At 35.8% G+C, this 25,064-nt stretch overlaps 1 protein-coding gene across 1 annotated transcript; it reads right to left on the bottom strand.

Annotated features, from left to right (window-relative positions):
- Nucleotides 1-330: 330 nt before the first annotated feature.
- Nucleotides 331-24,754, bottom strand: LOC113037731 (protocadherin-16-like). Its single transcript, XM_026195074.1, has 13 exons — nt 22,705-24,754; nt 19,364-19,555; nt 19,050-19,281; nt 14,718-14,954; nt 9,610-10,638; nt 8,934-9,121; nt 8,227-8,323; nt 7,947-8,104; nt 5,539-6,379; nt 4,157-4,396; nt 1,178-1,312; nt 475-684; nt 331-356 (listed from the first exon to the last, which is right to left on the bottom strand). Exons 1-13 carry the CDS (start codon nt 24,472-24,474, stop codon nt 331-333), a joined length of 5,355 nt encoding a protein of 1,784 aa, XP_026050859.1. The 5' UTR covers nt 24,475-24,754.
- Nucleotides 24,755-25,064: the final 310 nt, after the last annotated feature.

Raw genomic sequence — 25,064 nt, 5'->3', positions numbered from 1 at the left:
GCTGTAGCGCCCCCGTTAGGCCGATTGGGCCGGTTCTTTGTATCTGAGTAGCGAGCAAGACTACTACCATCTGACCAAGTTTCAGCTCTCTAGGCCTTACGGTTTGGGCTGCACGTTCAGTTTTAAGGCGGAAGAATAATAATAATAATAATAATAATAATAATAATAAAAATCCTAACAAATACAATAGGGTTTCAGCACTGCGTGCTTGAACCCCTAAAAATCCTAACAATTACAATAGGGTTTCAGCACTGCGTGCTTGAACCCCTAAAAATCTTACCAACCTTAAACTTTTCAGTGTGTTTTATAAATGTACAAGTTATTTACACATTAAGTAGAAAATACAAATTTTGACTCTAAAATCATAATATATCAACAAACCATTATGATGAAATTACTTGTTTAATAGAATAATTATTTTCAAACACAAATACATATATATGTTAAATTATAGGGCCAAATTAAATTGCTTACCTTTTATGAAGTACTGAATCGTTCCATTTAGTCCATTATCAATATCTGAGGCCTGGAGGATGTGAATGACTCCTGGTGGCAAGTTCTCTGGGATAACTATGTGCAAGTCAGGCTGAGAAAATTCTGGAGTGTTGTCATTGTCATCCAGGACAGAGCACAGGACTGTTGCAGTGCTGGACAGAGATGGACTCCCACTGTCCTCTGCCTGAACTGTAAAGCAGCCAAAACACATGAGGAGGGTGACCATATTATTTTAAGATTTTGTAATTAACAGACAATTACAACCTTTTGAAAACACTGACAATATGTCCTGAAACAAAGAAAAACAAATCGGCTTGAAAGGGTTATAGTTAACTGAAACTAAACATTTATTTTCCTGAAACAAACATGAACTAAAATGTATTTCATTCTCCATTAATTAATTTCCCATGTTTATAGCACTATTCCAACCAATTACAATTATACGAACAATATTAATACAGCATAAAATGTATTGGTTACTGTATCATTTAAGCATGAAAAGAAATAATAAATAATGAAAATATAAAAAAAAAAACTGCACCATTCAAACCATGCATGCTAAAGGGCATAAATGGTGGTCTGTGCATGATTTTTATGCTTGTTTACTGGAGAGATGAGTAAGCTGTAGTAGTACATATAGGGATAAGAGGGAGGGAGGATGCAGGCAGAGAGCAGATCTCACCTCTGAGAGTAAAACTGGACTGGACCTCTCTGTCAAGCCGAGTGGAGGTGCTGATCTGACCAGTGTGGGAGTTTATTGTAAAGAGCTCATATCCAGGACCGGGTAACAAGCTGTAGCTAACAGCAGAATTTGTCTCTGTGGGAAACATATACACACTCTTCACAGATTGGTCACCGATTCAAGTAGTTTATGATTATGACTGCATGACATCACGACAAAGAATCTTACTATTGTATCATATTAGTACCACTGTATTAGTAATTGGCTTTTTAATGCATGTTTTCCTTCATTTTCATGTTGAGGGTGCCAACAAATACAGAAAAAATGAGTGGTTGACTGAATGAGGTCTGTTTACCATCTTACCAAGCAAAGTGATATTTCGGAGCCTCTAATCTGTTCTCTGAATTGAAAACAGCCTACAAAAAAAGTCTACAAAATCCTACATTTAACAGCATTGCCAAGAAAATACAAAGAAAAAGTAGGCAAAAATGATACACAAGAGCTGGCTTAGAATACAACCGACACACTGGTGCAGAATTTGGTATATGTGGAGCACAAGTGTGAAAACACACACACACACACACACACACACAGTGAGACAAAAAAGATTTATAATCAAACACACACAGTATGCTACCACACTGACACTCATTCAGATACACACTTACAGATACACACAGACATGGGAAAATGATAGACAGTTTTAGGTTTCATGTTGTTTTTGAAAAACCTTTCAAGGTAACACTTTATTTTGCTAGTCCACTTTAGACATTCTACTAACTACTGTATATGTAACTTTGTTTCTACTGATTATCAGGTTTGGGAAGGTTTTAAAATGTAATTTAATGCAGATTATAAAACACATGCTTTAAAAAAGTAGTTTGTAACTTTTCATTAGATTACAAACGTTTTTTTTTAACTAACTAATCTAAATATATTTATATTGCACGTATTTTTCTTCTGGAAAACATGTTAGAATTAGCTTATGATGGACATTACTAAATGAAAATTCCACATCATCCTGCTCAAAAGTTTACACCCCTGCTCTTAATGCACTGTGTTTCTTTCTTGCCATCAGAAAATGTTTTAACCTTTAGTAATAGTTTTTTATGAGTCCCTTAATTGTCCTTTGTGCGAGAAGATGGATCTCAAAATCATTGTTGGAAAGGGTTCAAATATGCAAAATATACTGGAAAACCAAAGAATGTCCAGAACCTGTAGGACTTTCTCTAAAATAGCAGGCAGTTTAACTGGTAAGGACAAACAAGGGATTCACAAACAACTATCACAAAACATGAAAACAGTTGTGGATCATTCATGTAACAGACAGTTAAGATTTTTTTGAATCTTTTTGAATCAATTTTAATAAATTCAGTCATTTTCTCTATATGTAAACTTTTGTTATTTGAAATAGCTTATTCAGGGCAGTACTAAGTAAAAATAGCATTCAATTTTTATGATTCTGTCATTTTGAGCAAAAAATGTAGCATATTCTATGAGGGCTATGAAATTTATGAGCAGAACTTATGAGGACACCTTTGCAGAATATCAAATCACCAATTGCTGTTTACCTTAATTGCCTGTTACAGTGAGACGAAAGAAATAGAAATTATGTCACACTAATATATAATAATGTTTCCCTTTTCAAGAATTTGTTTTAATGAGGCCTCAGAACATCAGGTGTTTCACCTTACAATTTTTTGATTTGTGTTGGCAAACAATAAGAACATGAATTTTAATAAAAAAAAAAAAATATGGTGTTCATAGAAAAAGTGTATTGCATTAATGTATTTTTAAATGAATAAATAGGACTAAAAATGAGTGTCAGGTCACTGACTCACATGATGACACACACCAAACTCAAAATACTCAAAAACACATAAGCTGGAAACTTCAGCAGCCGCAAGCGTCATATATCACCTTAATGAGTGTACTAAAATCAAACTGCATTAATGCAACAGCAAGAGACTGTTGAATCAATTACTAACAATATTAATCTTCATCTGATGAACAGCAGTGATTTTGTGAGGCTTAACGTAATGGAAGATAAAATCATAGAAAAACCATAGGCTACATTGCTGAAAGGAGTGAATTCTGGGAGAAAAAATAGCCAGCATTTATTAGCCCAGATGGCTTGAGTTAGTGAATCATCACACACAATTTCAAATATCCTGCAGGAGGCCTGACTGCTGTTCTAGAATAACGTCAGAAAGGAGAGACAGGCAGACACTGATATTGTGGCTGAGGTTTTTTAAAAGGCCCTGGTAGATTTGTGAATATTTGGACTAGGTACAAGACACGCAGAATAACACATGGTGTATGAAACACCCCCCCACAAAGAATCGTTGATTTATTTTAGCAATCAAGTTTGGAGAAACATAATACTAACTTAATAAATTTAAAGTCTAATGACAAAGGCCATCTGGACTTCCAGACTGAAATCACGATAGACAAATATGAAAGAAATCCACTACCTTTACTTACTTATGCTGAAATGTTTTGCACACTTGAAGCTACATGGAGACTTGCTTCTAATACAGAAACGTGTAACTTAAAACAATAAATGACAATGCTATACTATCAGATAAAGAAAACTATATATTTATACTATTCAAATCAAACTTCACAAACTGTGTATGAATACTGACATTTGTGAAAGTGGTTATTTCAAAAGCCAAACACTGATTAAGAGCAAAATAACACAATCTTAATGCAGGTGATGTGAACACTCTCAGTTCAGGCAAAAAAATAAATAAAATAATTTTTGGCATAATGCAGAAACTATGGCAATTTTAATTAACCCATCAAAAAAAGCACGGAAATTGGAAGCTCTGTATAATGCTGTGTCTGATTATGGCAGCTGCAAGATGAAAACTGTGAGTAACCATACTGCCATCTTGTGGTGGTTTCTGCAACTGTTTTGAATATCAACAGATATTTTTTTTTCTTTTATATACTATATAGATTTTGAAGTCTTACCTGAATCCAGGTCAACTACAGTGACTGTGATAATGATCTCTCCGGGTTCTCTGTTCTCCATGACGGTGGTATTGTAAATGTGCTGCTGGAACACGGGAGGTTTGTCATTAACATCCAAAACCTTCACTGTGAGTGTCTGAGTAGATGACAGAGAGGGTATGCCACTGTCTTTGGCCTGGATAGTGAGGATATGGACATTCTGGGATTCATAATCCAGGGATGAATTGAGGTACAGATGCCCTGCAAGACAGAAAGACAGAGAGACAGAGAGAGATTATCTATCTATCTATCTATCTATCTATCTATCTATCTATCTATCTATCTATCTATCTATCTATCTATCTATCTATCTATCTATCTATCTATCTATCTATCTATCTATGATTTTCCAGCAAGGATGCATTCAATTAAAATTTACAACACAGACTTTTACATTGCTAAAAAATAAATAAGATAAATAAATTCATTAATTAAAAACTAAAGTAGTTGACTTGTTAAGCATGTAAACTGTTCTTAACATTATTAATAATAAAAATAATAATAATAAAAGCACTAAATAAAACTACATTACACTGGCTTCAGAGTAGTGTTGCCAAATTTGGGATTTTGTCACCAAATTTAGCTATTTTCTCATTGTAGCTGTGATATTTTTTCTCTCTTTGCGACAAGGAGCTGTTTTAGCTATATTTAAAATAAAACTAAAGATTTTTTGTAGATTTTTTAATTAATTAAAAGTAATTAAATTTATTTAATTTAATAATTTTTATTTGGCCACACCTTGCTGTAGGCCTGTGACAGAGTGTGTTGACTGAAATAAGTTTTTATGAATAAAGTTTTTGCTAACTACGTGCCCAAGGTTTCTAACACTCTATTGAGGGACCAGGTAGTGAACCTGCAAGAGCTGCCCCTGGAAGAGGCAGACCCAGCCCTAGCTTTGTTCTGTCCTTTACGTGCACTGCGACTGTACGTGGATAGAGCTCAGAGCTTTAGGGCCTCAGAGCAACTCTTTTTCTGTAACAGAGGACAGCAGAAAGGATGGCCCACTGGATAGTGGATGCATTCACCTTGGCCTATGAAGCACAAGGTTTGCCCTGCCTGCTCAGGCTGCGTGCTCACTCCATTAGGGGTGATGCATCATTTTGGGTGTTTTTATATAGCCTTGGTGAGCATAAGAGTCTTCTTTTAAAAATATTTAAAAAATTTACTGACGCCAAACTATTTAAAGGGAATCTATACACATACAGAGACTGCTTTTTTTCAATCATACCAAATAAGACCATGAACATTTTTAACTATATTTCTTTAACTTTAAGTGATTTTATCCTAGGCCTAGATCTCCATTAATTTACATCCCTAAACCCATACCATAATAAATCACTTACCTGTGCTTTCCATATGAAAATAGCCCATCTCATTGCCTGAAATTACACTGTAAATGACATGCCCGTTACTCCCTTCGTCTTCATCTCTGGCAATCACATGATGAACCAAAAGTCCCACCTCAGTGTCTTCTGGGACATAAGCCATTTCAGTGGAGACAAATGTGGGACTATTGTCATTGATATCCAGCAGAATCGCCTGAGCTATGACTGATCTATGTTTCCTATCAGAGGGCTCTTCTGCGTTGTCCCTGACAGTCACTCTAAAAACAATGTTCTCGGTGTGCTCACGGTCCAACCGTCCATTTGTTTTGACAACTCCAGTGTGAGGGTCGATGTGAAAAGGCAGTCCCTTTATGGCAGGGTTGGGGTCATAGGTCAAAGAATAATAAAGCTCACTGTTACGCAGACTTCCATCACCATCATGTGCATTAAACACATAGACCGTAGTTCCATTGGTAACATCCTCATAAACACCGAACACAACAAAGTTGTCATTACCAGGAAACCAGGGCGTGTGGTCATTGACATCAACAACACTGATTGCCACAAATGCAGTGACATTGAACGTGGGAGGGGCTTCTGCACGTACAACCAGGAAGTAGCGCTGTGTGACTTCGTAGTCCAGATGTTTTGCCACATAAAGCTCACCACTAGAACTTTTGATGCCAAACTGCAAACTACCATCACCCTCGACAATAGAATATCTTAACTGCATATCTGGTGCATTAGAAATCCCAAGTGATCCAACGATAGTTCCCAGTTTTACATCTTCCAACACAGTGAAGTATTCGAGGCTCTGAAAATCCTTTGAGTTTCCATTTTGTTGGTCTAAGGCAAAAACCTGGAATAAAAAACAAAATTTGTGTAACTATTTTTAAAGGGTTAGAGAATGAACCTGAAAATGAAATCCGTCTATCTTCTACTCAGCCTCAAAGTATCCTAGGTATATGTGACTTTCCTCTTTCAGAATTATATTAGTTATATAAAAAAATTGTCTTTGCTCCTTCAAGTCTTTCAGTGGGGTAAGTGGGTGTTTGTTGTCACCTGTTCAGAAGACATGAAATAAAGTGCGCGCAGCTGTAATAAAACGTCCCTTACACGCCTCCGGGGGGTGAATAAAGGCCACCTGTAACGAATCCATGCAGTTTTGTAGGATAAATATCCATTTCAAACATGATAAACACTTTTTCTCTCTTCTGCTGACTGTTTGGAACCAGAAGACATGCAGGCAGAAGTTGGTAGACATGCGTGGTAAGCATGCCTCTGGAAAATGTAGGAGCAAAGCAAGGAAAGTAAGGAAACTTTAGCAAAGGAAAACCAGTCTCCTCTTAGCTTATCCGACGTTTTTCTTTGCAAATCCTTGTTTTGTGCTTCTAATTCGTGACCAGCATTTTGTTTTGTTATAACATCTGCCTGCGTGTCTTCCGGTTCCCCACAGTCAGCAGAAGTGAGGAAAAAAAGTGTTTATTACGTTTGAAATATGGATATTTATCTTACAAAAACACACAGATTTGCTACAAGTGGCCTTTATTCACCCCCCGGAGCCGTGTAAGGGACGTTTTATTACAGATGTGCACACTATATTTCATGTATTCTGAACATTTGACAACAAACACCTGCTTACCCCCATTGAAAGGCTTGGAAGAGCAAGGACAATTAATATAACTTTGATTATATTCGTAGAGGAAAGTCACATACACCAAGGATGCCTCAAGGGTAAGAAGAATTTTCATTCTTGGGTGAACTAACCCTTTAAAACATTTACTACAAGAAACTACAGGTGAAATAGCCTACAAGTGTTTTTTCTCGCACTGCTCATTGTTTGGACTAATAAACATACAGGTATTTATTTTATTGCACTTCATCTATATGTGTCTGTAGATGTCAATTAAAATACATAGAGTAAAAGACTATTTTTTCAAAATGAATTTTCCTCATGCACTGAGTTAGAAATTTTCACTTAATTAGCATCTACACAGACCAAACTTTCTAGTTCAATACATATCAATATTCTGAAGGTTTTTGCAGGTTCTTTATTTATTTTTTATTTAGAGTACAGTAGACACTGCCAGAGTGAGCATCTCATCAATTGTGGAATTTTGTTTGTCAAAGGCAAACCAAGAGGCTTGTTATCGGTCGACCTTGAAAAGTTCACAAATGTCAAAAAACATGAACCTGACAAAATTTTGTTGGCACAGGAAGTCCTTATTGTGCCAGTTCTCGTTGAAATTACTGGATTTAATAAACAACATTTCACATATAAATGATAAATGTGGCTGCACAATATTTTAGATTGTACACAGAAAATACAAATCAACAAGCAAGTATTCAGCCCTACTTTGACACACACACACACACACACACACACACACACAGTGTTGTTATATGCCAGTACCAGCTCCACTAACCTGTATGTGAACAACTGCATTCTCCTCCAGAGGAAAAAGACCATCGTCTGTGGCAACAACTCTCAGGGTGTAGTGTTTCTGTGGGTTTGCGGAGAATCGTGATGTCACCCTGACATCACCATTACGGTTATCAATCCTAAAGTGGCCCAGCCGATTATCTAAAAATATAAAGAAACATTAGACATCTCATACTAAATCACAATATTTTTTCCTTTGAGCAGGGTGATATAAAAACAAATGACCCATGAATTAAAAATAAATCTTCTTCTCATCAGTTTACCTTTCATTGTAAACTTGACAGTTCCATTCTCTCCAGCATCCAGGTCTTTTGCAAACATAGTGATTAAAACAGAATTCACAGGAATGCCTGCCCACACCTGCAAAAAAAACCCACATAAACAATTTGCATATTGTACATGCATTTGGCATTGAAGGTAGCTTTACTACAGGGTCACGTGGTCCTTCAGAAATCATTGTAATATGCTGATTTGGTGCTCAAGTAACATTTCTTATTATCGATGCTAAGTTGTTAATCTATTGTTAAATCCAAGGAATTTTGTTGAATATAAATTTCACAAGAACGGAATTTATTTAAAATATTTTTTGTAACAATGTATGTCTTTACTGTCACTTAAGATCAATTTGATGTATGCTTGCTGAATAAAGGCATTGAATTCTTAAAAAAAAACTTACTGACCTCAGACTTTTGAACTTTTAAGAATACATTACAATATAAATATATTGTACTTTTAGAATTGCAGAAAAACATCATTGAAACATATTACGTCTAGAGATCACTATCTACAGAATAATAGATAGGTAACTAGGAATTACACAAGCTTCAGTTTGAATGGAACTTTGAATTTAATTTAACTTCTTATGCTCAATGTACATTAACTGTTTAGTAAACCTGTTAATTTAATCTAAATAAAATCTACAATTATGTTTTGTATTGCTTGTGTTTTCTAGAAAAAGTATTATTATGACCTGTACGTTTAGCTCTTTAGTGGCAGGTAAGTGTGTGAACTGTGGGGGGTTATCGTTGACGTCTGTGACAAGGATGTGAACAGTAGTGGTGGTGTTGAGACGTGGTCGACCCTGATCTGTGGCCATCACCCTCAAAACATGCTGTGCCTGCTCCTCACGATCCAAAGCCACCATGTTTATGATCTCTCCTACAGCCAAAAAATAAAAAAAATAAAAAAAGTAAGAAAGAAGACAGAACAGGTATGGAATTTATTTTGAAACATTTATTTTTAACTGCTAGGAAATTACACAAATAATTACAAAGAAATAGAACGAAAAACACTGAATTTAAGATGTAATTTTTAAGTATAAAGAAATAGTATTTTCTTGTAAAATGTACTCCAATGATATGTTTTTACAAAGTAGATTTTTTTTTATAATATAGAACAATATCCATAAAGTAAAGGTTAGAAGGTTATTTTATTTATTATGAATATTTTATTTAAGTTTAGTTTATTTTTAGTTATATTAAAAATACAAAATAATATAAAACAAACAAACAAAAAAATTCTTGCAGAACTGAATACTTCAATCGATTTTTTTTAATTTTTTTATTATTATTCATTTTTAGACGCCTTTTTTTTCACAAAGCAGTGTATGAAACATAATATGGAAAAAAATTAACAGTAATTCTGACCTGTTCTGGGGTTGATGCGAAAGTATTTTCCCTCAGACAGCAAGATGTAGGACAATACTCCATTGTTATGTGAATCTCTGTCTGTAGCTTTTACTCTTCCAATCATCCCATGTGGAGACGGTCCCTCCTGCAAACTGAAGAAATACACATCCCTACTGAACACAGGTGCATTGTCATTCTCATCCTGAACCGTGACAACCACCGTTGCTGTGGCCTCCATTTTGCTATTTTGTGTCCTTGCACACACACTAAATCTGTAGATGGGTTCCTTTTCATAGTCAAGTCTCTGAGATATAAACATCCATCCAGTCTCTGGGTGGATTCTGAATGGTGGGATGCCAGAGAGGACTTTAAGAGAGTAAGTAATGATAGGGGGTACTTTGTCATGGGTCCCTCCATGGTGCGATCTGGTTCCATGAGCACGTACCTGAATCATTCTAGTGTCTTTTGGAGCGCTTTCTCCAATTTCCACTTGATAAACCAAAGTTTCAAAGGTTAGTGTGTCTTCCACCGAGCCTAAGGAATCCATCTCTATTGCAAGATGTAATGTAGAGCTCAAAGAAGGGTGGCCCTCATCCTCAGCTATGACATTGAGCTCGTACCTCTGGCTGGAATCTCCTGAGAGGTTGCCGTTCAGCATTAGAGTCCCAATACGTGGGTGAATGGAAAACAAGTGGCTCTCAGGATGCAACATGTAGTGAATTCTGCCATTAAGGCCGCTGTCAGCGTCGTGCGCATGTGTGATAAAAATTGGCGTGCCTGGAGGGGTGTTATGAGATATGGTGATGCGTTCTGAGGTCTTCTGGAACACAGGAGGGTTGTCATTGACATCAATGATGGAGATATTGACCTGAGCACTGCTATAGATAGGAAGGGTTCCCATGTGGAACTGTATGTTCAGAATAACATAAGAGAGGGACTCATGGTCCAGTGGCTGGGCAGTGGTGATGATGCCCGACTTGGAATCAATTGAGAAAAGCCACTGAGGATCACCTGAGGATATGATGAATGAGACTAGCTCCACTGAATCTGAAATTACAAGGAAAAGGACCAGCAAAATATAATTAATATGACATGAAAAATAAGTGTTAAAGAAATAATTTCGTGCACAGTAAAAATACTAAAACAAAAAATAATGAAGTGTGTTTTATAAGTAAACATGACTTCAGCCTTACTACTTCAATATTTTGTTTTATTCAATCTGTTACTTGACATTTGTTTGTAATTATTATTGACATTTGCTAGCTATTTCTGAGAGAAACTTGGTCAAATAAATCCTACACAATTTTTGGTCACATGTTATTTTAAGGTATAATTATCGCTATAAACAAACCATTAACTACGTCTTTTGTCTTTAAAAAAAACGTCTGAATTGTTTCTTATTTATGGGCAGCCATGTCGTGTAGGTATTGGGTAGGTTTAGGGATGCAGAATATGGTTGTGTAGCATAAATGCATTATAAGTACTTATAAACAGAAAACATGTTAATAATCTAATAAGCAACCTGTTAATAGTGAGAGTTGGTCCCTATATTAAAGCGTTACCCTTTTTCAGTGAACTTTTAAATTTAATGACATAGATTACCCAAAAATTATTTAATTGTTTACACAATCTTATGTTGTTCCAAACCCATAGGCCTACTCTTTTATTTTTCCATGCAAAAACAAATAATACAATAAAAATGATAATTTTCAATAATTCTCCATTAATTCTCCCTTATATTAAAGTGTCAGGATTTTTTTTTTAATAAAATAAATATTTGTATTCTACAGGTGAACTTTTTACAGTTTTATTTAAAGGAATTTAATTTGCAAGTCAAGTATGAAATAATCTAATTAATAGTTTTTTTTTTTTTTTTTATACATCACCTATTAACTGTAACATAGATCTTTAATGTCACACAGAATGTATGCTTCTAAATGTAGAACTTATTGACACACTTACCCTTACATATGTATTTAAAGTGGTATTACCATTATCCTATTGTTTGACAGTTAGACGGATGGAGAAAACCAAAGCCCCCAGAGATTAAGGGACCCACCCCCCTCTCCAAATCAGAATTTCTGAACCTTCATTTGACATGAAGAGAGGGTTAATCAGCTCATCTAAATGTTAACCTCAACTGACTGTCTACTGCTGAAGTGCACTCTAAATATTTGTGTATGTGTATGCATGTGTATAAGCCAAAAACCAATGAAAATAGCTTAAATTAACAAAAATGAATACAAATAATTCTATATATATATATATATATATATATATATATATATATATATATATATATATATATATATATAATGCTTAATTTCATGATTCAAACGAGTACATTTTTACTGCAAAACCAAATCACAATCTAACAGTTACCAGCTTTTTACGTAACCTTTTAAGCATTTTCACAAAAGCACATTATATGTACTTTGATGACAGCCTACTATTATAAAATCTAAATCTAAAATGTCCTCAAACTAAGTAGATGTGAATCACTGAGTATGTGTGATGAAACCAAATACCTTAATGGGCATAAAATACTGTTCACTAAAACAACTGACTGTACACTAGGAGAAACAGACCACAGCAAATCTCATTATCCTAACAACTCTGCCAACTAGACTGATATTTAACCCTCCGTTCAGGTCATCCCTGACTCGCAAACTGGATTAGTCACTGGGGTAACGATGACTGGAAATAGTATGTTACTAGTGGAAAAGCAAGATGTAAAAAAAAAAAGGGTGGATGTATTTTGACACCTTGGACTGTAATTGATCTGGTGTTGTAGGGCTTCCAATTTAATTTAATATTTAATTTATTATAGATACTGGAAAAAATAACTAGTATTTTAAATAAATTATATATTTTTTTTCGTTTCATTTTTTTCTTATTCCGTTTTGTTTAAAATGGTTCGCGTCTCCAATAAGCATTTATCCGCAAATGACTTAAGCTGTTAACTTTTTTAATGTGGCTTAGTTAAAACAAACCAATATCCCGGATTAATTTGTGAATGAGTCAATCTTTTGTTCGTTATCTGGCTCGGCTCGGTGTTCATCTTCAATTCTCTCTTCACAACAGTTTAGTCAGTGTACTGTTTGAGTACATGAATTACTCTGGGATATTGGTTTGTTTGAACTCAGAGGGAGTGTCAGCCACATTAAAAAAGTTAATGGAGACGCGAACCGTATTAAACGATTCAGATGATTTGGTGAACTGGTTCAAGAAGATCCGGGTTACATCGAATGATTCGTTCGCGAACCGGATATCACTAAACTGTTGTGTTTTGAACTCTCTCTCAACAGACACGTAAGAGAAGACAATGCTGAATAAAGTCATAGTTTTTGCTATTTTTGGACCATAATGTATTTTCGATGCTTCAAAAAATTCTAACCGACCCTCTGATGTCACATGACTACTTTGATGTTGTTTTTCTTACCTTTCTGGACATGGACAGTATACCGTTCACACAGTTTCATTGTAGGGACTGAGAGCTCTCGCACTAAATCTAAAATATCTTAAACTGTGTTCCGAAGATAAACGGAGGTCTTACGGGTTTGGAACGACATGGGGGTGAGTTATTAATAACATAATTTTGATTATTGGGTGAACTAACCCTTTAAAGCCCAGATTTACTAAACAGGGCAATTAAGCATTAGAACACAATTCCATCAAAGTGCCAATGGGAGGGGAAATTCTGCAGGTGACTTACTGACAATTCCTACATTAAACAACATAGACGCAGCCAGAAAATTTCCATAATGACCAGTGAAATCAACCAAGAGCAGTGCAAATTACTGTCTGCTTTAAGACATGCTTTTTTGGGTGTTAAATAATGACACAAATACCAGTAATTTGACATGTGCTATTATTAGTAAATCGCGATACGTGATTCATTTTAATACTCTCCTCCCATAAATTTTGCGTCTGAAAGGGAAACTCCTACAAATGCATATTCAATAAAGTCAGGTGCAAAAATAATTGTGTCCACACCTTTTCAGCGCTAATTCTTCACTGCGTGTCTTTAGGAAATCTTAACATTACTATTTTAATGGCAAAAGTGGGTTTGCGCTAGCGCAACGTGTTAGTAAATCTGACCCTTATTTTATTTTATTTTTTTTGCATTATATTACATTACATTTTAGTTAATTCTTTAGTTAACAGAACTGTCTTCACTTGTGAAATGGGGCTTGAGGTGTGCTTATTTTGCACCTGATTCAGATGAGATTACTTTTCTCTGGAGAAAGCAATTTATATGAATTAGAAGTCTTGTATTTCAGCCAGAAGCACTATTTAAAAAAAAAAAAAATCCTAATGATAAATTTGTTTATTTAAAAAATGCTATTTTTCAAATGGTATAAAGTCAGTGCATGATCTGGGTTTGGATAACACATTTGCCTTCTTCGAACAATTAATCCAGAAATTTGCTTTTCCTTGTCACGGTTCAGGGTGCTTCATCGTCTTCCCTGTTGTCTGTGTCCTGCCTTTTTCTTTAGCTCGTGACCTGGGCAATCAGTGCTGATACATCGGCGCTGGTGTGTGCAGATCACGAGCTGATTGCCCTCACCTGTTGCTTGTTCCTCTTCTCCCTTATATTCCCTGCTGTGTCTGTCCCTTGTTGTCAGTAGTTTGTTTGTGTTTTTTTGTGATTGTGCTGCGTGTCTGTTCCCTCAACTTTTTCTGCTGTTTCGAATAACAATTTATTTGTTTTATATAATTTATGTTTAGATATTTCTATTTTGCGGGAGTCCCTTGAATCATTTTATTCTCCGGCATCCCGCACACACACGAGTGTCTACACGCCGGCGCCCGCACCAGCACTCGCCCATCTTGTCCCGCGCCACGCTCTGTTGTGTCGGGTCTCGCGGGTGCAGGTCTCTAATCCACTGGCACTTAACTCGACAGTGCGTGTGCTACATCCTTTTTACAATCTTTAGAATAGATTATAAAACACTGATTCTTTCAGCAATGTAACAAATAGAGACCTTGGCTCTAATTACTCTAATTACTATTTTGAATCAATTATTCTGTTACTAAAAAAGTCATCAAATTACAATTATGCATTACTAACTGCCTTACACTGGCAGTCATAACATTTCTCAGAAAAAGCTAGGAAAACTCACTGGCAGGGGTAACAGCCTGAACCAAACCAACAGAGGACCCCACGGGGGCATCCTCAGAGATAGAAAATTCGTATTGGGCTTTTTGGAAGATGGCAGGAGGCTGGTCGCTCTGCAAAATGTTCACGGTGATGTTAGCAGGATAAACAGCAGACATGCCTCCTCCATCCTGAGCAGAGACAGACAGCTTCACACTGCTGCTGCGCAGCTGGGAAAGGGAAGAGTTCAGCAAGACGGAACCTGAGGAACACACAAAACCTACATTAACATCATAGTGGACACTTGCACAAGGCTGTAGCTATTACAGCAGCATAGATGTCTGATCAATTAAAAAAGAAGGTTTAACTTTAAAGAGATTACAGACTGAAATTTAAGAGTAATTAGATTAATAATCCTAATAACACAATCTTGATTTTAATGTGTAATAAAAGCTGATTCTTTAACTTCTAATAAATAAACTTTTTTTACTTATACACTATCTCCGTCTCTTTCCAAATCTTTTAAGAACAAACCTAAACACTAGTTAACAGGAGAAAAACAACCCATCATTGGAGGTGACATGGTGGATATGTTTGAGGCTAGCTCCACTTTTGACAGATGGTGGGGGGCCTGCTAGATTCTGTCACCTTGATCTAACTTAAAATCCTTAGCATCTGTTGATTTAAACCAGGAGTGGTTAATCTTAGGCATGCGTGCCCCCACTGGTTCACAGAAGGTTAAACACTGGCGTGCAAACAACAGAGATAAATGTGTGTGTTTTATTTAGTTGTTTGTTTTGGAATTTTCTAGCACCTGCATGCAAATAAACAAATAATAATAATAAAAAATTGTGTTCCATTGATATTCAGTCAAAACTGACATGAGGCAAAAAAAAAAAAGTCATAAGAAAAGTGAAAAATAAAAGTTGTTTTAGGCATGTTTATAAGTTTCATAAGGGCCACGTCTCCATCTTTATTAGTTTACTGTTCAAAAGTTCTTATCAAGATGCTATAATGTTTTTAAACAATAATAAACAAGTCACAAACCTTGCAAAATTGTGAATCTGAAGAGAGGTTTCAAAGAGATCTATGCTATATTGTGTTTGCTGCTTTGTCATATTCACTGTCCACTGCATATTTAAAGGGGACCTATTATGCAAAAATCACTTTTATAAGGTGTATGAGCACAATTGAGTGGCCGCAGTGTGCAAAAACAACCAGCCTATAATGGTACTTATCATACCAAAACATTTTTTTGAATCCCAAAAAATTATAATATAAATGCGCAGTTCCATATTTCTCCCATTGTATATACACCACCATCTGAGCTGCTGAGAACACTGTGGTTAAATTTAATTTTCAAAATAAATATCATGGAAAAAATGATTAAAGTCCATTAAATGTTTAGGGATCAATACCAACGCTTTGTGTGCAAAACGTCAGCTCCAGACAAAGAAAGTATCATACATTTGTTTTCCAAATTGCCTGAAAGCGCTTCTTGGCACTCTATAAGGCTAGTGGTGCTAAAGCTAGGCCTGTTTTCACTGATGCTGCCTTTACATGCTACCAGAATGATAGTATATACAGGAATGTGGATGTTAAAAATTGTGTATGAATGCAACGTGAAGTCGACCGTTGAATTTGTCGAGCTCATAATCATATGTGGGACTTATAAAGTTATTGAGCACAGGCTTGTACTAATAGTGAAATATTTATTTGCAAAGGCTAACACCAGTATTGCTGAAGCATGAGCTCTTGGAGCTCCACCCTCTTCTGGGGAGCACCATCTCATTTGCATTTAAAGGGGACACACACAAAAATGTTTTGGCTCATACCGTAAAAGTGGCAATTTTAACAAGCTATAAAAAACAATTCTGTGGGGTATTTTGAGCTAAAACTTCACATACACACTCTGGGGACATCAGAGTCTTATTTTACATATTGTAAAAATGGGAATAATAGGTCCCCTTTAAGAAGTTGCTATTTGAAGTACAAATTAAGATATTTTTGCTATGTTTCCGGATGTTGATCGTGAAAGTACCCTAAATGTCTATGGGAGGTGAGAGAGCTCTAACGTTCTAACAAATATATATTTAATTTGTGTTCCGAAGATGAACAGAGGTCCTACGGGTTTGGAACGATATGAGGGTGAGTAATTAATGACAGAATTTTTGGGTGAACTAACCCTTAAAGTTCACTTTCTTTCAAATTGATTAATTTTCAAATGATTTATTTCCAATAAATAATTAGTGATGAGGATGGCAGATGTGGCCAGAGCAATAAACTTGCAATGCCCATACTGTAAGACCCCTAAGACAGTGCTTCAGCAAAACAGGAGACAAAGCTGATCATCCTTGGAGTGACAAATCATGTATCTCCTTAGATGCATTCAAAAACTTGCAAATGCCTTGGTGGAAGATTGAAGGAACATCTCCATGAGAATAAGATGCACTGTAGCACTTAAAGCAGTCACTTTTTTCAGGGACTCATTATTCTATTCCTGTTTACCAAATACCTTTTAAACTTGTTCAGTTTACATCTCAGTTGTTGAACGTTTTATGTTAATACAAATATTTATGAAGAAATTTACTAAGAAAACATTAAGAAATTTGCTGGAAATAAATGCAGTTGAATGTATTCTCCGATGAGTCAAATTTTTAGCTTTGCCCAAAGCCTGGTCATCTAATGGTTAGACAGAGACCTGGACAGGCCTACAAGCCACCCACTGTGAAATTTGGTGGGGGATAGGTGATCATCTGGCTGGAAGTGCTTCAGCAAGGCTGGAATTGGACACATTCATTTTCAAGAAGGACCTGATTCTTTATTTTCTATGGTGAAGGAATCAAGCTCCATACAAGGTTGTCCTAGAAGAAAAATAAATGTGCTTCCTTCGGCTCTGACAATGTTCCCTGAATCTGAGGAGTGTTTTTTTAACCAGAACAATGCTCCATGCCACACATTAATGTCAATCAAGGTTTGAAATTTTTGCACCAGAAGTAATATAAAGCCAACCAACAGCAATGTGAAAGACAGGAGGAGAGCATGCCAAGACACAAGAAAGCTGTGAAAATCAGGGTTATTCCAACAAATATTGATTACTGAACTCTTCCCAAGTTAAGCCATTAGTATTGTGTTGTTTAAAAATTAATATGAACTTGTTTTTTTTTCTTTGCATTATTTGAGGTCTGAAAACACTGCATCTCTTTTGTTATTTTGACCAGCTGTCATATTCTGCAAATTAATTGCAGTGGATTATTTTATATGAGTTTTAAATGAGTTTCTCGTGTTTTACACATTCATGTTTCAATGTAAAAGGAGGAACATTTGCACAGGTTTCTGAGCACTGCTTAAGAGTAAACACACTTAGGGCATACAGTAAAGTATATGATTGTTCATCTTTGCCACTGCTGAATTAAAGAGAGAAAGACATATATGTTATAATTAAAGACAGATCAGTGATTATAATGGGATTATGTAAAAAAAAAATCACAGGCCCTCCAACTTCATTACAGAGTAATCTGATTACTGTAATGCGTCACACCAAACAACATAGCTCAGCAGGAGGTCTACGTATGTGTGCGAATAGTAAAGGACACTGACAGTAACATGCACCATACAAATAATTTTAATAATAACAGTTATCTGTATTTTCTAAACTACTATTGTGATTTTGACATTTGAAATCTGTATTATAGACTATTACTTAAAATAAATTAGAGAAAATTAAATGTATATATATATCTATGTCATTTTCAGTATACTATAATTAAAAATTATAGAATTGCTCAATATATCATGGCATATTTGTACAATAATGGTTTCAGATTTAAAGGGAAATATTTTGGCAAAATTAAATTTTATGGATATACTCTGGAAACTTTCACTCTATGTGGTTAACTTAGCAACAATTGCAACATTTTATAAGATAACCGAGTACATGATATAAAGCAGAATTACAGATTTTTATAGACCCTCAGCACTGCATGACAGTCCACTTCAAACAATCTGCACTCAAGTTTAGTCAGGATTTAGAAAGGTGCTGTGTAAATCCACAGGCCTCCTACTGTGATGTGACAAAAGCAATTACTGTATCTGTTACAGAAGACTCTCAAAGCCTGACCATCAAGAAAAGTGTGCACTATGTTGTCTAAACAAAATATACGAGTAATCTATGCTATCCTATGTACTACAGTATAGCATATGACAGTATGACAACAGAACCATTTCCTTCTTTTTAAATCTTTCTATTTAAGGCTTTTTAATTTAACTTATTTAAATTATATTTAAAGTAAAAATAAGGGATTCTCTGAAATGAAACACTGTTTTGGAAAAACTGATTTAAGTCCCAGCATGTTACCTGTTGACTGGTCCACAGTGAATAAAGAGGCAGATTCTCCTGGCAGAAGCTCATAGGTAATTTTTCCATTGTTCCCAGAATCCTGGTCAGAAGCAAAAATACTGAGTAGCTCAGTGCCAGGTTGGGCATGGATGCTCACACTCGTGACATATTTCTCAGGACTAAAAACAGGAGCATTATCATTCACATCCTCCACATTGATGTGAACAAATGTCTGTGAACTGAGCCCATCCTATTTAGAAAGAAAACATAATTACTAGCTTCTATTTCACTTTAATGTCAATTTCCACAATGACAATATTAACAAAACTCACTTGATCTTCAGCTTTAACTGACAGGTCAAAGGTCACAAGGCCAGCTTCATGATCAATATCTTGAGACACACAGATTTCCCCAGTAACAGAGTTGATGTGAAAGTAAGGGTGGTCATCCTTTCTGCTGAAGCCATCAAAGAGGGAGTATTGCACTGATCCAAACTCAGCATCATCAGCATCTGTGGCAGTGACCTGGACCAGATGGAAATGTATAAATATAACAAATCTTATCTAGACCTGCAGCTGATACAATCCAGTGTGAGAATTACTCAGAATCTCATGCAATGTTGTGGTCATAAAAAATATGTTTTTGAGATAAAACATTTATCATATTGTACATTTAACGCCAATAAAATCTGTAACTATTCTGTTTATACATAAACTGCACCATTCTTCCCAAACTAGGTGCCTGAAATCAATCATTTGTGTAGTATGACCACCAAAATGAATGTGCTGGCAAGCATTATCTCATTAACATTCTTATGGTGTTCGCTCAGCATAGGTGTCTCAGATTAACATTTCCAGATTAACTCTTTTAGACCACTAAAACCTTTTGCGTGGAAAACATAATTGTGATTACTTTCTGAGTATTTTCAACTGTATAAACACAACAACTTTGTTTTCCTCACGACCCTAAGACAATTCACACTGCACCAACAGATGCAGACATACAGCAAACCTGTTTTTCATCAGGTTTTGTCAGATCAGTGTGTTGGCATCTGTTGCCAATGGTCAGCGCTGGTCTTAGCTGATTGAACATGTTGCGTCTGCATTTGTTGGGTCTTGGAATGTCTGAGAAGTGACATACTATAATTGGTTGACTGCGTTTGTCCTACCTTTTTATAGAAATATATGTTTGTTTAGTTTGGTTGTTTAGTATGTTTACTATCAATCATATCGAGTATGAATTTGGTGTCAAGTTGCTAAAACGTTAAATAGTTGAGTTTTCTGATTTCTGATGTGGCTATATGGACAAAAGGAAAGATATCTAAAATATCCCCTGAAGACACACAATTATCTAAAAATACACAGTCAAGTACTATGTTGTTGTTGTTTTTTAAATTAATTTGTTTAATTTATATATTTATATACCAACAACTGATATTTTTTGGTGTAGGGTTAGGGTGACATTCATGCATAAATTTTAATACAAATAATAAGTTTCTATTAATCAGATTCCTTTTTATGTTAAAAAGGGGATGGATCTGAATTTCTTGTATTATTAGGAAATACATTAAAGATTGAAAAATTTCCTTGTTAAGCTATTTCATGGAGTCTTCGAACTTTACACTAAAGATTACTGAATATCAAAACATCTAACAAAGTATTTTTTTTCCTTTCTAAATTTCCTTCCTAACTAAATAGTGGTGTGTATTGACAGAATTTAAATAATAACAAATCAAATACAAGTCTTTTTTTAAGTAGATGAATTACACAAATTGGAAAATGTTGCTTAGCTTTTCTAAATCAAATTTTCTGTTGCTGAGTCACTGGGGTAAGATTTTTTAGTTTTTTTGTTGTCCTACATGTTAAGCGGCGGTACTGATTCTTATTATCACCTGTCGTATCTTCAGCAGCACCATATGATCTAAGCCTTTCTGTCATAAAAAAGATTTCATACTAACATTTATGAGCCCAGTAGTGGGTGGAAGACTGAGACCTGTGTTCAAAGTCTAAAAGCAACTGTCTGAGATCATAAATTAAAGAAACACTCTTTGCACGCAGAGCTGATTGCGGCTATGATCAAAAAGAGAGATATCTAAAATTATATCCCGTGAAAATATTTTACGTTTTTCATGGACATGGAGTCCTACAACAGATGGCACCCAGAGAACCTTGACATCATAGAGTCAGTCTGAGATTATATTAAGAGATATAGAGCATTAAAGAGCCTTCAATCCACAGAAGAACTGCTGCCACCTCTCCATGATGAAAACTTTCTTAAAAACTGCAAAAGTGTACTTAGTATACTGTTTGTACGGCAAAAAGATGGTCACACCAAATATTGTTTTGATTTAATTAATAAAGCTCATTGATATAACTAAAACATCCAAGGTTTTGTTTTATCCCTTTATACCTAATTAATAACTCTAATGTATTTTGAAAAGTAATTTATAACTGTGATGGCAAAGATGAATTTTTAGCAGCCATACTTCAGCTCTCAGGAACACGTGGCTCTTTATAAATCAATCTAATATCCTAATAAAATTGCCTTAAATGTAAAAAAAAAAAAAAAGTTTAGCAACTTTAGTAACATTTTAAGTTTTTGAATGTCACTTTTGATCAGTTTAATGGATCTAAGGGAAAAGCATTCCAAAATATGGTAATGCATTCATATGTTCTAAAAAGTAAGCAACTATCTAAAGTGATTCCAATAAAATATTGAAACTCCCAATTCAGTTTGATTAGTCATGCCGAGTACTCTTGTGCCAGGCGACAGTTTCACACACAAGGAGGCAAAGCAGTGAGCACTGTGTTGTGGCTATTTTGCAACACAAGCTGTCTTTGTCTCAACAAAAAGTCTTAGTACGGTCTCTGTTATGAGAGTGAGTGTGTATGTTGTTGTGATAGCAATTGAGTGTTTCTTCTGACCTTGTGATCCCTACAATGATTAATCTGTTGTGCACAGGCTTCATCCACAATAGCTGGATAGTTCGTTAGTTAAAGCGCTGCCCAAAAACAAAACATGCCTCATACCTGTCTTGGCCATGTTACACTTCATTTTAGTTTTTTGGATATATTTTTTATATAACTAGAATAGTTCACCCAAAATTTTAAATTCTGTCATCATTTGCACACTCTCATGTCTTTCCAAACCTGTATGACTTTCTATCTTTGTAACAAATTAAGAATTTTTTGAGAATTGTCTTTGTTTTTTCAAAGTTGTCAAAAATGATTCAAAGTTTATTTTAGTAGATTTTACAAAACAATACTATTTCAGTCTTACTACTTTAAAATGTCATGTTTAATTCAGTGTTTTTACTTGCAATTACTTTGTAATTAACTGTGAAATTTGCCAGCAATATCTGACTGAAAATTGTTTCTTCATTGATTCATTGTCAATTTACAATACAATATTTACAAAGTAACTGTTTAGTAACCAGCATTGCACAAAATATCTTCTGTGTTTGCAGAAGAAAGAAAATCATTTTGGTTTGGAACAACACGAGGGTTTGTAAGTTATGACAGGATTTTCATTTTTGGGTGAACTTTAATACTGACTTAAGCTTTGACTATCAACTAAGACATTTTTTCTTACAAGACAAAAACATGAATGAATTTGACAAGAGTAATAGTGGCATATTATTTTTAAACTGGTTGAAGTACAAATTAATTTTTACCTGTAAGATGCATGTCCCAACAGCTGTGTGCTCTTTAACAGTAACATTATAGATTTGTTGTTTGAATATAGGTTTATTGTCATTGACATCTGCCACATGGATGGTCACGGTGGCTGTAGAGGACAGAGAGGGGGAACCGCCATCGGTAGCCACCACCAAGAACCTCAGCTCTGTCTCTCTCTCATGGTCTAGGCCTGCAGCAGTGGTAATGAGACCTGATGTTGCATCTATATTTAACAACTGCTCCTTCTCTGGCTGCATAATAGAGTAGATGATTCCAGAATCTCCTTCAAGATCGCTGTCAGTGGCCTTGACTCGGAAGAGAGCTGTCCCCTCATGCACATCTTCAGGAATGCTCTCTTCATAGATGTTTTGGTCAAAAACAGGTGGATTGTCATTCACATCTGTGACCTGAACCTGAAATGTTGTTTTGCTGCTCAGAGGAGGAGAACCAAAATCTCTGGCTGTCACAGTGAGTTCATACACGTCCTTTATCTCTCGGTCCAGTGGGCCATCCACACAAAGAACATAAAGAAAATCATCAGTGGATTTGAGGGAGAACATCCCATCCCCACCTTGGAGGTGCACATCAATCTTCTTGACATCTCCTAAATCTGGATCTGAGACTGCAATCCTTGCAACATAGTCTCCAGGTCTCGCTCCCTCTGATACTTCAGGAGCTCCGGCTTCATTAAGAAAAAGGATGCTAATATTTGGGTGGTTGTCATTGACATCCAGGACTTTAATACTTACAAATGTGCTGGAGGATTCAGGCTGAATCCCAGAATCCCATGCTGTCACAACAAGCTCGAAAAATGACTGGTTTTCATAGTCCAAAAATTTATTGACACTAATGATACCCGATGAGCTATCAATAACGAAAAACTCATTTGGGTCACTTTGACGGCGGTTGATCTTATAAGTGACCCAGCCATTGCTGCCAAGATCTGGGTCTGTTGCAAATACCTGACAAACAGGTGTCATTAATGGGGTCTTTTCCAATACAACAGCATGGTACTCTGTTTGATTGAACACAGGCTGGTTGTCATTTTCATCGAGTACAGTAAAATGCACTTGCAACTGGCCTGTTTTGGGTGGCAAACCACCATCGAATGCCTCAATTGTGAAACTGTAGAAGCTTGTAATTTCTCTGTCTAATCTTGCTTGCAGAATAAGGTCAAAATTGAACATACCGCCTCCACTATTGCGGATCTCGGTTTTAAAAAGTTTCCTCATGTCTCCGTCTGTAATTCTGTAGCCCTGGATGCCATAATCACCCTCATCCTGGTCCTGAGCTCCTTCCAACTCAAAACAGGCTCCTGGAGGGCTCAGTTCAGACACGTTCAACTGTACTGTTTTCACTGGGAATACAGGGGAATGATCATTCACATCTTTCACCTCGATGATTACTTTAATAACCTCTCCTTTTAAAGTGGCGGCCGCGAACTCGTACTTATTTGTGCGCTCTCGATCCAACACCACGGCGGTGGAGATGATCCCGGTGTCTCCGTCGATCTCAAAGTCCCTGAACACATCCGAGTCTCGGCTCTCAGATATAAAAAATCCAGAACTTTGGCTTTTCGCCGGCAGTCCAGCTCTTATATCCCCGACAATAGTTTTTGCAGGTAAACCTTCCTCTATGGAGAGACTGAGATTGAACACCTGTGCGCAACCGTCCTCACAAAATAATGTAAATAAGAGAAATTTAAGTAAAGTCTGTACGTAAATCTCCATTTTCATACGAAAAGTATTAGTATAAATTTGTTGCATTCATTGCAAAGAGGAAACAAGTCTTCGCTCTCGCTTTTGGCTGAAGTTCACTCTCCAAAGCGCGTTTCTTCTGGGGGCAATGTTGCTCCTTGTCTTAACAGCTTTACAGCCTTCGCCCCTTCGCTGCGCGCGCTCGCGTGCGTGTGTGTGTAGGTTGAATACAGCGTCGCCTACTGAATGAAAGGTGAATGCGGCAAATGAGAAAAAAAGTCAGTACTATGAGCTGTTACGTAGTGCAGCATGAGTGCCTGATGAGTCACGTGATGTAAAGCATCTTAAAGTAGGTGAAAAAGACCTTCTGCCAATTACAATTGCTTAATTATTATTTTATATTATATTATATTATATTATATTATATTATATTATATTATATTATATTATATTATATTATGCCTTGTTGCGTCATGCAATACATCACTAGGCAAATAGACTGAAATATGACAGTAATTTAGGCATGTCTGGCAACCAACAAATAGGCCTATGTGTTTAATATCCTTAAAAGTAAGGTTCTATGACATTTTAATATGCAAGCTTCTTGGACACCTCTTTGCAAACTAATTATATTAAACTTAGGAGAAATTTGTGTGCCA

The sequence above is a fragment of the Carassius auratus genome, chromosome 20 (genome assembly GCF_003368295.1).
Source record: "Carassius auratus strain Wakin chromosome 20, ASM336829v1, whole genome shotgun sequence".
NCBI lineage: Eukaryota > Metazoa > Chordata > Actinopteri > Cypriniformes > Cyprinidae > Carassius > Carassius auratus.
The sequence above is the reverse complement of the archived record's forward strand: the minus strand, read 5'-3'. Positions and strand labels throughout refer to the sequence as shown.

Bases quoted from the DNA above. Each gene is read 5' to 3' on its own strand.
- LOC113037731 (XM_026195074.1), bottom strand. From the start codon at position 24,474: ATGCAACAAATTTATACTAATACTTTTCGTATGAAAATGGAGATTTAC. The intron at 19,556-22,704 runs GTAAAAATTAAT...CATCTGGTCCAG, and splicing joins TTGGGACATGCATCTTACAG to GTCACTGCCACAGATGCTGA. The intron at 1,313-4,156 runs GTAAGACTTCAA...TGTTTCCCACAG, and splicing joins TGTAGTTGACCTGGATTCAG to AGACAAATTCTGCTGTTAGC.